This window comes from Lissotriton helveticus, chromosome 9, assembly GCF_964261635.1.
Source record: "Lissotriton helveticus chromosome 9, aLisHel1.1, whole genome shotgun sequence".
Lineage (NCBI taxonomy): Eukaryota > Metazoa > Chordata > Amphibia > Caudata > Salamandridae > Lissotriton > Lissotriton helveticus.
In genome coordinates, this window is record NC_136070.1 from 1,226,440,522 (window position 1) to 1,226,455,468 (window position 14,947).

Here is a 14,947-nt window from a genome sequence, read left to right on the forward strand (position 1 = left end):
GTCCATGTCTGAAATGAAAACTACCAAAGGCAACTGTCTTTTCCAGCATCATTAGTTGCTTTTTGTTTTTATCCAGAGGCCTTTAAAGCAAAATCAGAGAACGTTTTCGATATTAAAAGGTTTTTCAGAGGTTTATTTAGGTTTTTGTGCCTTGAGGGGTGAGCTTTACGTTGTGTTTTAAATGCTTTTCTTGGAAAGGTGATCCCAAATATGTACGTATAAAAATAAATTGTGCAAAGGTTCAGCTGAAAGACACATTTAAAGAAATCCCAGATAATTTAAATATGTCCACTGAATGTCACAGAACTGGGGATAGCGTCTACTGTGACATTGCCACATTTGACTATAAACCATAATCACGTAGTGGCCATTTGGATATCTTTCTCTGCATGTAGGTCACATTTATATGCACACAATTTGCATCTATTCCATTCTTGTAGATTTCCAGAGTCATGGCTACCCAGAAGGGCCTTCCAGCCCTAGGAACATTGTGTCAGCTGCATACCCTTGAGCGCACAAAACCAGTGAAAAAGAACAGTTTCAAGCATTTTCTAAATCTCAGTTTCGATTCAATCTTTCAATCATCTACAAATACAAATTACACTTCCGGATTCTTTGGATCTCCAAAATGTATGGCAGAAAATTTACCAAAGTGGTGGAATTTCTGCAGTCATAAGTGGAGCGCTCTGATACCCTATTCGGGTCAAGTTCGTGCTATATAAAACTATGCAAAAAAAAAAGTGGGGCTGAGTAAATGGATGCTCTCATGGCGGTGGACACTGCAGATGTGGTGAACTCCCACGAGGTCATAACTTTATTTACAAACATTTAAAATCCCTTTCTCCACACTCACTGCACTTTTAAGCCAACGCCAAGTTCAGTTAGTAAAAAGTAGTCCAATATGTGTCAGAAGGAAGTGCCCCGGATGTCCTAATTTCCGGTGTGCAGGGTAAGAGGCTTCTTCACATGGAAAAAGGTTTCCCATGGAAATTAAAAGAGAAATAAACAAATGGTCCCTTGCTCGTTTGCCTTAACCCTATACCTTCAGTTGTGGATGAGCGTTGTATGCCAGGAAAACTGGAGTACTTTTGATTTTGTAAACCCCCAAAAATACTGAACAGCGCATACATCTGCCTGGCCATTTTGTGAATAAGCCCCTTACAAAATACATTGCCCCCCTACACAATACATTGCCCCTCTGCAATTGCTTGCTATTAAGGGACATAAGGCTCGAGTAAAGCTTGTAGGTATGTGGATTTTCAAATTTTAATTTTTCTTTTAAGCATTATTTCTCTGTATCTGCTGCTTTTGCTTTATATTCTCAGTTGGTTATTTGCCCTTTTTCCAATGTTATCCCAATTTTCAATGTGCCTAATTTTTATGCATTAGACAAGCACAATAAGACAGATATTTTCATATTAAGAGTGATCCAACGTTTACCTCAAGGACAGGGTGAAAGCCCTATTACCAGGGTATCCGCAGGATATACATTTACTTAAAACAAATCAAATTTGAAGTCATTCCATGACCACTGGCAAGCCTGAGAAATCTGACTTGGCCCCCTCTTTCTTGGAATTACATTTAACACCCACTACATAGGAAAACACAATCCGTTTAATTGGTGAAGGTCAGAAAAGAACACAGAAGTCCTGGTTCCACCGGCAAGAAAGTGATGCCACACCACATTCGCTTCTGTAAATGCTTTTCTTAGAATCTTGCGCTACTGCCAAATCCACTGGTTAAGCTTTGAACAAAATATGTGCACTTTGAAGGAAAATGCAGAAGACAATTTTTTTTTTTTTTAAATACATGTTGTCTAAAGAAAATGTGAATAACATGATGAATGTTGCAATACCCCAAAGATTTTCAAAAGTGACCAAAATGCTACAGGCAATTAAACGTAAATATTTTGCAATGGGATACATTAATGGTGCAACATCACTATCTTTTATTTCCTATTGCCTTAGTAGCAACAACACTGAACATTTAATGTTCTCCATATTTCCTTACCCAAGCTCAAATTAACCAATGCTATTTGGTGCATATCTTGGGAAGCGGGTCACTTGTCTACTCTGGGTGCCTTCTCACACCTTCCTTTAAGACAGGGATATCACATCTGGTTCTTGAGGTCCACAGCCATTCCAGTCTTTAATAATAACCACTATCTAAATTAATCTCATTTAGATTCATTTTAAATAAATCTAGGTTATGTGAGTCTCCAAAAAACCTGTCAGAGATCTTCGGCACCCCTCTCTAAGGACATGTCTGAAGTATGAAGCTTGGATAAGTTTAATATTTTTAACTTATTAAAAGCTAAGGTTTTCCAAACATACAGAGATGGACCTTTAACTTTCAGCACGCTGACAGTTTCTTCATTTTAACACCAGTCACATACATTTGAAAAATATATTTTTTTCCAGCCACTGTCTCGATGACCGCTCTCAGTCTGAGTGTAAGGCTCAGCTTTGCGTCTTCTGTTTGGCTACATGGCCACAACGGTGGGATTATCCTTCTCCGTGCACAGTCTGTGTGTTCGTAAGTGCCAGTCTGAAGGCAGCACTTACGCTCACTTCCAGCAAAGAAGATCATGGAGTAAAGGTCTGATTTTAGTGAAATTATATAACTTCTTGTCCCATCCATGAGTGTAATATGTAGATATGATCATGCCAGCAAAAATAAATGTGGCTGAATAACCTTATTCTGAAGAAGGGTTGTAATTAACATTCATTTAACTATTACTAAAGTGCAAATTAAGGTCGAATGCCATGTTATTGACATAGTACAGCTTACTTTACTGGTGATTCACTCCTTATGGCTTCATAGATTCCAAGTTAGAATTGTTTACAAAGGAAAACAACATGGCGCAGACTCACGAGGCTTGTTGAATGATATTTCATCTCACTGCACTTTTCCCCCTTCTGGTTAAATAACGTTTTTTATTACTTCCATACATAAAAAGAACATCATAGCATAAACAACCTAAGCAGGTACCCTGAGTGTACTATGCTATTAATTCCCATTGTTGAGGGAAGGCAGGGTACTAGAATCATGGCCACTCCATTATTGAGTCTCGGCTCCTCCATTCCCTCAATAATGGAAAGAAATAACATACTACACCGGGCGCATCTGCATGTATAATATTTATTAACATATATTAGATCTCAAATACGGTATGCATTGTCGTTCTGTACCCCATCTTTCTATTCCTTGTCACTGCCTGCAATGCAGGAAAGAAAGCCAAGCCTGTGCTCTGCCATTGGAAGTTCATCAAATTGGCTTAGTGAAGTACAGAAGAGGGCCCAAATGTTACAAACTTAACATGTCAGTTTCTATGGTGTGAAAATGCAGAAAAGTGGGAGTCCTTCCCCTCATCATTGAAACATACAATACAGGAAACCTGCACAAGAAATGTCCATTCCTTCAAGCATGTGCGATCTAGTGATGTCATACTATGTTACTTGTCTTTAAACACGCAATCTAGCTCAGAGGTAGGCGTGCGGAGCCTTGCACTAAATGTTCTGTGTAGGGTACTCTTTCTTTTCACCATCTTGGGCAGTCGTCCTTTGATGCATGTGTGCTCCATTCCAAGAGTGTCCACCTCAGGTCAGCAGTTATGGGATCATTTGCAGGACATCCACTTACTTGGAAATGATTGTCATGTGGATTCACTTCTGTAAACCCTGCACTATGTAGTGGAATCCAACTTTGGGGAGGGTGGATTTTGCTTCCGGTGAACTTGTCTCTTCTTTTGATTTCCACAGGGTTCACTTGCACCTCATAGTGAGCATGTCCACCACTTGCCTACCCAAGCTCGCTTTCCATGGCTTCACCAGACTGTGCATGTTCACCAGGAGCTTGCCAGTCCGCACGTCCTCCTGGCCAGCGATAAGATAATCCATGCCTGCAAGCAAGATAAAAGTATGTCAGTGGAGGACTAAATTCATGGCCAGGCTGCTTGCACTTCAAACAGAATTATCCTTTTCAGAAGCCCTGCCCCGAAAATATACAAGAGTCATAGAGGTGCCCCAGGAACAGCATTTGGACTACTCCAAGGGTACTCGCAAACATTTTCCCGGGCGCAAAAAGATCGGTCTGTGATGTGATCGTGGTTCGCATTGATACCACCAGGGTGGTGGTGGGGCAGGGGGTTTGGGGAGGGGTGATTGGCGGTAAGGTGGGTGTCGGGGAAGCAAAGCATATACATCTAGTAGCTGAATTAAACAATGTGAAAGCAGGAAGGAATTAATCCCGACTTCCCCACTTTACGAAAATGTGTGAACCTAAGATATTGTTTTATTTTCCTTTCCTTCCTTTTTCTCCATTCTCACACAAAAGAGGGATTTGAAATACATGACTTAGGATGTACACTGTACAGAACCTTCTACTGTGTTATATTTAATAAACTCTTCTGTTCTTCATGTATAACAGGAGCCCAGACCACCCAGAGGGTGCACCTATCAACTGACATGTCTCGTAGTTCACAATTGGCATTGTTATGAGTGTGGGGGGAAGCATGAACGTTTCTAAATTCATGTTTCAAAACTATCACATTTAAATGGATACTTCTCAATGTACTGATATAATCTGATGTACTAAGGTGAAAAGGTTCTGCAAGTTAATTAAATCCACTTTTTGAATTTTGTAGACTTTGTCATATTTTTAGACTTTTGCTACAAGATGTCTTCAAAATGAAGGTATTCCTAAGGTTAAGCGATGCAGGATCCCCTAATTACTTCTTTAACACAAAATAACCTTTTAACCAATTTAGCCTGGTTATTTAACATATTTTTATTGATAGCGCTGTGTCGAGTAAGCAGAAGGCCAGTGCTGCTGTTGACCAGTGAGCTGCATGTAAAGGTCAAGAGGTCTGTATGCGATCCCCGGGCAGTACTTTGAGTATCAATGGGCTAAGCAAATCGATTTAAGCTTTTGCCCACCGGTTCTGATGTTAACAACTCCTGGGCACAAAGTTTCAGAATAATTGGGCTTGTGCATCAAATTAATTCCAGGTTTAAAAGATCTACACATTGCATTTGCCATGATTAAGGATCCAAGCATGTGTGTGTGTTGTATGTCCAGCATTTAAGGATCCAAGGGTCATATTTACAAGGGCTTTGACTCTGCTTTTTTGGCTTAAAAAGCCGAATAAGCGGAGATAAAACCATCACCCTATTTACAAGAGGGTGTTTACATGCATAATTGCATGTTAGCACCCTTTTTCCCAACGCCTCCCTTTGCATCTCTAATGAGATGCAAAGTGGACGTCAATGGGCATACCCCGGATGGCAAGCGTGCAAATATCGCTGATGTTGACATCGCGATATTTGCAAGGCTGCCCCAGCACTTTAGCACAAGGTTAGTTTTTGGAGAAAACAGCTGTTTTCTCCAAAAACTAACGCCTGCTAAAATGCAGACTTACCTATCCCCAACATTGGGGTGGATTATGCTGATACAACCCTATGGGTCGTATCAGCAAGGTTATCTCCTTTCTGCAGGGAACATAACTGGAAAACCAGTGATGTTCCCTGCAAAACGGAGATAACATCGCTATCACTGGAATTTTTATCGCCCTGGAGAAACACGCTGTTAATAACGCTCTACTAGGGTGATAAATTCCGGAGATAGCCTGCGATAATAAAATTATCGCTAAGCACGGCCAGCGATAATTATCGCTGACAGTTGATAATATGCCCCCAAGTATTTACTCTGGTAAAGATCTGACTGTTTCTAGTATTTTGCCCAGTCCTGAAGGACTGGCACTCAGTACTCACCTGGGTTAAGGATAGGGCACGTGCAGCCTCTGTTCATCCAGGATTCTGGGTAGATGCTCCTGTTGCTCCGATTAAGTTTCACTTTGCCGTATTTCAGGATCTTCTTAACTTTCACTACAACTTCTGCATGGCTACCTTTGTCGTGCGCTGAGAGGATCCTGGCTTTTATCACTGCCATAAAAACAAGATCCAGTTTGATTATAAATCCTTTATATTGCAGCAACTGGGGCAATCCTAGAGGCCTTTACTACTGTATTGGCTGAAGAGCACCCTTTGGGTTTGAAATTTTGGGCTACACACTCAGTGACATGCAGAATGAATGAGCATAATATCCCTATTTCAGACTCTCGCTTTATTTTCCCTTTCACCTTTAATCCTGCACACATTCTGTTCTTAAAAGAAGAGCGAGTTTCTGTTTTCCAGTCCACAAAGAAGCACAAGGAACCAGTGTCCTAAACAGTATTGGCAAAGTCAATAGTTCTGACTTTCATGTTGAATCCTAACTAAAACATTTAAATAGCCTGCTGCTGTAAAAAGAAAAAAGAAATGCTTATTTTTTTGTATAAATTGCCCTTATAAGATATATAATTTAATATGTGATGCCTTGGTGTACTTCTGAGATGTAATACAGTCCCTCATTCATTGCAATGCAAACACTCAGTAGAAGGCGGAATGATACACCAAATAGCCAACAGCATGAAGTGACAAAGAAATAGTACTCAGGAGAAGTCACAGCACAATCTATGAATATGTTAAAAAATTAGTAACAATAGGTCTTTCAATCAGCTGCACAGTCAAAGTAAACATAAAAAGACACCAACGCTGGGAGGATAAATGTCCCTTCCCTGTGCAATCTATGACCGGACTCTTTCAGCTTTTTTGATGAGGCCTGTTCTTCCTTTCCTGCTCCTGTGGGAAGGTGGTGGGGAAAACGCATCAGTTACTGGAAGCCTGGCACTGCCTCTGAATGCACCTGTGTCTTGCATTTGAGCCTGCCAAACACCAAAGCCGCCTGGTTGGAAAAGGCTGAGTTTCATCTACCAGTGCCCGCAATGCCCACTCATTTCTTACAATTGGCTGGCATTGTCAATCTCATTTGCTTGCTTCTTATTTGAAGGCTTGCGTTGTCCATCTTATGTCTGTTCCACCCCTGGAGCAAAGCCTCTTTACATGTGTCTAGCCACCGCTCACCTTTGTGGAACTACTTTTTGCTTTTGCTTAGGTACTCCATCAGAGTGCATGTGTTTTCCAACTCTCTCCCTTGCCTCTTCTCTTCCCATACCTGCACCTGAGTTGCTCTCTCTCACCTGTTTGCTTCTCTCCTCTCCGTGTGGCTCTCTCTTGCCAGTATGCTTCACTACCCCCAGCTCCACGTTGTACTCTCTTGCCCAAGTGCTTCTCTCCTCCTTGCGCTCCACATGGCTCTCTTTTCCCCATATGCTTCTCGCTCACCCTCCATGTTTCTTACCCCACCCTGCCTGTTATTTCCAGCACTCCTGTGCCTTGCTTCCACCCACGCCCTCCATGTTGCTTACTCTCCATCCACCGTAGCCTTTGGGAAAAAAATGCTTTTGCACAAATTTGATTTCTTTATTTACTAATCCCTCTTCGAGTGGTAAATAAAAAGGAAAAAAAGGGGTGCCTTCAGAAGTTTGTAGGCACAAACATGTGGCGATGCATGCACTCGCCTACAAAATGGCTTTGCTGCAGCGAAAGCGTTATAGCGCCTATATACCTTTTCTCCCTTTCTTTGGTCATGCTGCACAGCATCGGGAATGTGGTACAGCATTGCTAAAAACTATTGCTAAAGGTAAACACAAGACCTATTGGCTTTACCAATACTTGTTGTTTGTTTGTATCTGGCCAGCATGGGCTCTAAGAGCCACATTTGAAGACTAAGAGGTGCCCTCCCAATTGTGGGAGATGCAGGAACCTCCATAGCACCCCTGATAGGCGCTATTCTAAACTTCAATGTTCAGGTCAAGGAAGTCCCTGTAAACCTCCCTTAGCTGATTTGGTCGGCGGGATTGTGTACTGTCTACATTTTAAATCAATTATAGATGGTACCGAAGGTGGGCAAAGTTCTTCTTCTGCCGCTGAAATTGGGCAAAGTTCATGATATTTCCACTCAATGAAGCTGCAAAGTTGCTAAATAGGCTAATGGTGAACAGTTTCTTCTAAAATGGCCCCAGTCTCTGGGCTTGACTCCCATACCTTGGTAGCGGGCTAAGAATCTTGGGGTCTGGGTGGATAACAAGCTGTCTTTCGACTACCACACCAGGCGGGTGGCAGGGGCATGTTTTGGTATATTGAAGAGACTGCCTAAAACCCTTGAGGCCCTTCCCACTGCATCTAGAAAGATCCTGGTCCACGCCACGGTAACATCTCGCCTGGACTATGGCAACCTTTTATATTTGGGCACAACCGCAAGATGCCTGCAGCGCCTACAGTGCATTCGGAATGCAGCGGCAAGACTAGTTCTCAGGCTCTCTCAAAGGGCCTCAGCGACTGATGCGCTGGCTTCTCCGCACTGGCTCCCCATTAGGGAGAGGGTTAAGTTCAAGGCCTTGTGCGTGAGTCATCGGATCTTACAAAGAAAGGGCCCTTCATATCTTCACAATTTTCTAATGTTATGTTATGTTATGTTACTTTATTTCTTTTATAGCGCACGGCGACTCCCGAGGAGCATCCTGGCTCTTTGGCAAAGAATGACAGCATAGAAAGCAACCACACAACAGAAAAGGGCAGGAATAAAAAGACTATTTCCTAAAAAGCCTTGTCTTCAAATCCTTTCTGAAAGTAAGAAGACAGGGGGCCGATCTCAGGGACAATGGTAATTCGTTCCATGCCTTGGGTGTCAGGTAGCGAAAAGATCGACCTCCCAATCGTGCACGACGAATTGCAGGGACAGTAAGCAGAGACAGACCAGATGACCTGAGAGTCCTGCTTGGCGTATACCGGGAGAGACGTTTCCCAATATATTTGGGGCCAATACCATGTAAGGCCTTAAAGGCCACAGTCAGGCATTTAAAAAGGATTCGCTTGGAGATAGGTAGCCAATGAAGGGTGTTCAATAAGGCAGTGGCACCAGCTCTACCCTATGTACCGACCAGACTTTTAAGGTCCGGCGGGAAAGGCACTGCACAGGTCCCCAAAATTAAGAGAGCCAGAATGGGTGGGCGATCGTTTGGATACTTGCCTCCCCAATTGTGGAACTCGCTCCCACAGACACTCCGTTTGGAGCACTCCGAAACGATTTTTCGGAAAGGTTTGAAGACCTACCTTTTCCCTGCGTCCTAATCCTGTGTGATAGGTGCTACTGTTCTTTTACTGCCACTGCAGCGCGGGGACATACTGGCTCAGTGTAACCAGGCGCTTTATAAATGTAACTATTATTATTATTATTAAAATCATGTTTCACAGATAATTCTTCCTCTAGAAGTTGATATGCAAGTTTTTTGTTTTTATTAAAAGAACGTTGAAAATATTTTGCAAAAAATGAGTACACATAATGTCAATTTGCTGGATCTATCTTCTGCAAACTAACTTTTGCCTATGTATTCGCCCCATAAAGAAAAGCATCGTAAAATTTCCAGTATTTCTCACAAAACTTCATGAAGAGTATGGAAGCAAATCTTAGCGTCTTTGCACAGCCCTAATTTACCGGCAAGGCTCACTTTATCTTTCTGTGAAGAAGATTTTGAGGGTCAGTGAAGGGGATAACCTGTGAGAACAAGCACAAATTAATAGGAGGTTCCTGCTTCAGTGACATATTGTGTCCAGAAACCACAAATTCAAGACATAAAACCATCAGAACATGATTTGGGTGGAGACTGTATTCACAGTTCCTATTAAATGGAACTGCAAGAAAGATCATTATTTTCAATCCAATCTGCTCAAGCACCTCTCTGTTCTTCAAAATTATTAGGCTTTACGAGATGTTGCCAAGTTGAAGAGAAACAGGGGAAACTGGAAGAGGTGGCTCTGGAATGCCACATAAATCACTTCCTGGAGGGTTGGGTGGTTTATGCCCCCTGGCAACGCTGCCCACTGAGCTGCCTGCTGAGCTGACAGCAGGAGTGGGAAGCTAGTCTTTTGTGAATTTCTTTCTAGGCTGCTGCTTTCCAGGTCACCAGGAATCTGTTTTTAGCAGAATAGCTCATTATGGTTTAGATAGCGCTTGCTGCTACACTCTTTACATGGTGTAGCGCTAATCTGTTTTCCACAACTAACTGCTGCAGTTTGTGCTCTATTACGCAACTTAGGGCCATATTATCAAGGAACGTCGATAACCTTATCGCAGCTTTAGCAGCAGGAAATTGCCGCTAAAGTGGCGAGAAGGGTCTTGATAATATGCACTTGTGAATGCCCATAGAAGCCCAGGTTCTGGTGTGAACTTAGGCTTCTGTGGGAATTCACAAGGGCATATTATCAAGCCCATTATCGCTGCTTTAGCAGCAGTGTCCTGCCGATAAAGCGGCGATAATTTTAACGCCGTTCTTGATAATATGCCCCTAAGTTTTTCGATAAATAATTGTCTGTTAATTTGATTTTGTAATGACTTGCATCCTATAAATTGTAATGTTGCACACAAATATTACTTTTGAAACAAACGCTAGCAAGGCTAACAGGTCTGGCCCTTTGCATGGCTACAGTACCAGATGTCCCTCTCGGGTAAAAAGCAAGGGCTTGAAGTCTTTTAGGGTCCGAAGCCCCTCAAGATGTGACTGGATGCCCCTCTCGAGTCAGAAGCAAGTGCTTCGAAAGTCTTTCACAACACTGCAGTACCTCAAGTTGTTACTAGATGTCCTTCTAGAGTCAATTCTGCATTTTTTCTTTTCAGTTCTCTTAATAGTATGAAAACAGGTGCGGCTGGTAGCCCTAGAAAGTGGTAAGGCGAGCAAAGTGCCCACCACTTGCCAAAAAAACTCAATTAGACAACACCTCCCTCAAAAAGCCAAAAACAAACCAACCCCTCCCTACAAAAGCCCAAGTAAAAACAACCCCTCCACCAAACCCCTAAATAAAACATGACCACTAACTTAATCACTACACTTACATGTGTTACACATTTCTAATAAATATAACAAAATAGTACTTACCCATGGCCTCCACGTTCTCCTCAGCGTTTCTCTGCAATCTCATGCACGAGGGATGATCCCCTAACCAATCCAGATGATGCTCTCATGCTGCTAACCAGCATGAGAGAAGCACCAGGATTTGACAGAACTGAAGGCCTGTGCTTGGTCTCCACCAAGTTGTCTAGGTCAGCTTGGCGGAGCGCTTCAAAGTGCACCTGTCACAGCCGGCCAAAGGGACGTGCACTTTGGAGCATCCATTCAAGTCACTGCTCTACTCCTCTATGCCGCCAATCAGCAGCAGAGGACCCCCCCCCCCCCCATTTCTCCTGGCCCGGGAGCAGGCTGGCTGCTGCAGCACTCCTCTGTGAAAAATAAAATGGCAATTAAATCATTCAACCAGCATTTTAATTTTCACGTATAACGCGGTTCGCGGGCGATGCTCCCCCTCCCTCATGAAGAAATCGCTGCTGGATGACAGATTGTTTCCAGTGAAGGAACCGTTTACCCTATATTACACCCACAAAAAGTGTCAAGATTTCCCACTATAGAAAGGGATTTAACCCAGCCATTGATGTGTGGCAACCTACGATGGCCCACTGACCATTCGCAGGATGGGAAAGCATCCCAGAGGCGTTTGTGCATTAGCATAAACAAATGTGTTGTGTTGTACTCAGTCACAAACTTATAAGACAAACCAAGTCTTGATACACCCACTTTTAAACATTTGGGTGAGGTTTACCTCAAAATAATATTACGTGACCATGAGTTAATATTGCATGGAAGTAAATGGATTTACAACTGCAAGGTCACATTTTGTGAAGGCCTTTGAGGCATAGATTTAGCTACTGTTGCACATAAGTGTACTTGTATGACTTTAAATGCCTCGGTGAATTGGGACTACGAGTTAGTGTATGAGCTGCAGAGAGCACAGTTCGAAACCACGCTGTGGTGGCTGTTGCATTAAGGTTATTTGGAACAGATGATGTTCTCAGACTTTGCATTAAATTTAAACTTGCAGGTAACAATGCAAGGTAGAAAGGTCTGATTTGTAAAAGTGCCAATTTAGGTAAAGCGGTCTGATTCACAGAGCTTCCTTCCAAGAGTAAGTGTGATTACCTTCTGGGAATTCAGGAGTAGGTGAGGTGTAGATCACACCTACTCCCTGAAAGACCTTTCTGAATCGATCCCAGATAGTGAAAGTAGGAACTGAGGAGGCCACTGAAGATACAATAAAACTGTGTATCTTGCATTTTATGAAAATTACTGGATATCAAAATTTTTAAGTCGTAATTTAAACACGTTGGGGCAGATTTACAAGCCCCACATGCCACTTTTGCACCGCCGTTGCGTCACTTCTGTGACGCCACGGTGGTGTAAAGCCAGCGCCATGCTGCGGGGTATTTACAATGTGACGCATCTAGGGAGATGCGTCACGTTGTAAAGCCCTGCGCCACATGAAACCTGCGTCAGGTTTCATGTGGGCGTTCCGGAGCAGGAACGCCTTGCAACAGTGGCTGAGTGAAATCTACAAGATTTCATTCAGTCACTTTTCTGACCCCCGCTGTGTCAAAACCTTGTGCCTGCTTGAAGCAGGCATAAAGCTTCACGCACCATGTTAGACATAGGCAGGGTTGGAACAGTGCTGAAGTTGCGTCAAACCCGCAACGCAACTCCAGCACTGCGCCAACCTTACGCCGGCAGATGCGACACGCATCTGTTTATCCTTGCGCCATGATGCACTGCATTGTAAATGCGGCGCATCTGTGGTGGCGCAAGGGTAAACTTGCGTGGCGCACCTTTCCTGGCTCATCCCTGCTGATTTGCAGGGATGCGCCAGGAAACGTAAATCTGCCCCAATGTGATTATCAGATGTCTGACTTTATGACTCATACTTTGAAGCTTTTTGCATCTTATTGAGCTTATAAAAGTCCAAATGTGTGCATTAGAGAAGCACAATGTATAATATGTGCTCTTCACACAACATGAAACGCAAACAATGACTGTGCATAAGAACTATCATATGCACATAATGTGCACATCTCCTGTATTCCATAGGCAAATGTGCAGTCGTTTTAAGTTTAGATTTACTGGTTATCTAATACACAGTTGTAGCATTGTACATTTAGATGGGAATCTTTGTATACGTTTGCTATGGTCATCTGCACATCTATTCTAAATGGTAACATCTGTATGGTGCAAGTGTAATGGAGCAGAAAGTGTATGGAAATGCCTTGAAAAGTGTCAGTTAACTTTAGGGGGTTGACCTCAGGCTATTGAAAAGTTCCTTGACCCAGTGACTTACTTCTGAGAGTTTTGTTGCGACATGCATTCTGGGGCTCTGCCCCAGATCTACTGGCCTTTCAGAGGAATATGAGCGCCAGGTAGTGGTCAGGTTTCTCAGCAAGCTGTTGCACCTCCGGGGAGTGTCTCCTAATTTCAGAGACTGTGATTACTTTCTTTCTCTCTCTCTCTGTCCCAGAGAGACCATGACACTGCATTTTGAGAAGCAGTGTTAGAAATGGAATTTCTGGTTGGTTAGGGCATGCGCCTAAGCCAGGCAGAAACCATCAATCTAGTCAGGGTAAGGGAGTTACACACCGAAGATAACCCCTGCTCACCTCCCTAGTAGCTTGGCACAAGCAGTCAGGCTTATCCCAGAGGCAATGTGTAATGCGTTTCCGCAGCACACGCAGAAGCGAAACACTAGGCACACCACAAAATAAATTCCACCCACGGTTCTATAAAAATATCCTTTGTATAATCCATAAAACACGTTAAAACAAAACCACAAATGAACCCTGTGCCATCTGGCACTTAGGTATCACTTTACAGGGGATTATATACATGTCAGGGCCAATCGGGCCACTGTCAGAACCATTGGATATCCCTAGTAAGAGAATCAAAACAACCAGTAATTAATGGCAATAGTAGACTTAGCATAAACCATATTAGGCATTAGCATCAGCATGCCACTGTACCCCCTCTCAGAGGGCACACATTACCAAAATAGCACAAGACATTATGCATACATATAATCAGCTGTTGTGCACTCGTTAGGAAAAGGTATTAGGCAGTCATCATACCAACAGTGAACTATCATCGCCCCCTATAAGGTGCAACCATCACCCAATTGCATCCTGCCCCACCTGGACATATAAGTGAACATCCGGCCGTCTCAAGTGGTCCTGGGGTGGCCCTTTCCTGGGCTTGCACTGCAATGCCATTAAATCAATTTGCCCCGATATCTCAAAAGCACACAGCTGCCCACGACCATGCGGTGCAGCTGCACTCAGAGGGGGACAGTTGCCAGAATATCCTTGGTGCTCTCTCTGCACCTAAGGGAGGCTTGTCAATGCCCCGTCGAGGGCGGGACGACCTCGCTCAGTTTCCCTCCACCCCCTTCGAACCTAATGAATGGCCCCCAAGGTGGCCGCCCGCTTTTCCGCGATGTGGCTTTCTCCTGTTTGGCAAAATGAAGGACTGGGCCTTGTCTCCGGCCGGCTATTCCCCGGGGAACTCATGTCCCTGTCAAGCCCTCAAGATGCATCACTTCACTCTGGGCTGGACACAGCCCCTTTCGCCGGCACCTCTTCCTGCGGGTCCAGTCCCTCATCATTGAGCAGGTCCTTCTCTGGGTTCTCTGGCAAGCCTGCAAGGCTCGGTCTCCATCTGGGCCACCCCCTTGGCTCTCCTTTGCACAACAGGAGCCCCACCTCCAATCAGATGAAGACCTTGCCTGTCTTCTGGCGGCGCCGCTTCACACTTGGCTCCCCCATTCTGGATCAGCCTCACCCCAGGCCAGGCAACGGGCGCCTGACTTTCGGTTTTGCTAAGAATGAGCGGATCTGGTGACCTTCTTCTTGGGTTTCCAGAAAAGAAAAGGCAACTACGGAGTGCTTCTAATGCACTAGGCAGGGCAAAGTTGAAGCCCCTTCCTCAGGCTCGTAGAAGCATGCGGGGCTCTCCTCACCACCACGGGAGCCCAACCCACAGCCAGGCAACAGCCGACTGACTTCCTGGTCGGTGGCTCTTCTGCCACGGTGTGACGGCGTCTTCCCAGCTTCTAAGTTGGAGCCCTGTCCTCGGGCTCCCAGG

The 14,947-nt window shown here is 44.0% G+C and overlaps 1 protein-coding gene across 1 annotated transcript in view; it reads right to left on the reverse strand.

Moving 5' to 3' along the window:
- Window positions 1–1,924: 1,924 nt before the first annotated feature.
- The window catches only part of LOC144782391 (netrin-4-like), a 257,917-nt gene continuing 244,894 nt past the window's right edge, over window positions 1,925–14,947 (reverse strand). Inside the window, exons 9-10 of the mRNA XM_078661718.1 lie at window positions 5,772–5,942; window positions 1,925–3,901 (exon numbers count right to left, since the gene is read on the reverse strand). Coding sequence (XP_078517844.1) covers window positions 3,765–3,901; window positions 5,772–5,942 — 308 coding nt within the window. The 3' untranslated portion in view covers window positions 1,925–3,764. The remainder of the gene's footprint in view (window positions 3,902–5,771; window positions 5,943–14,947) is intronic.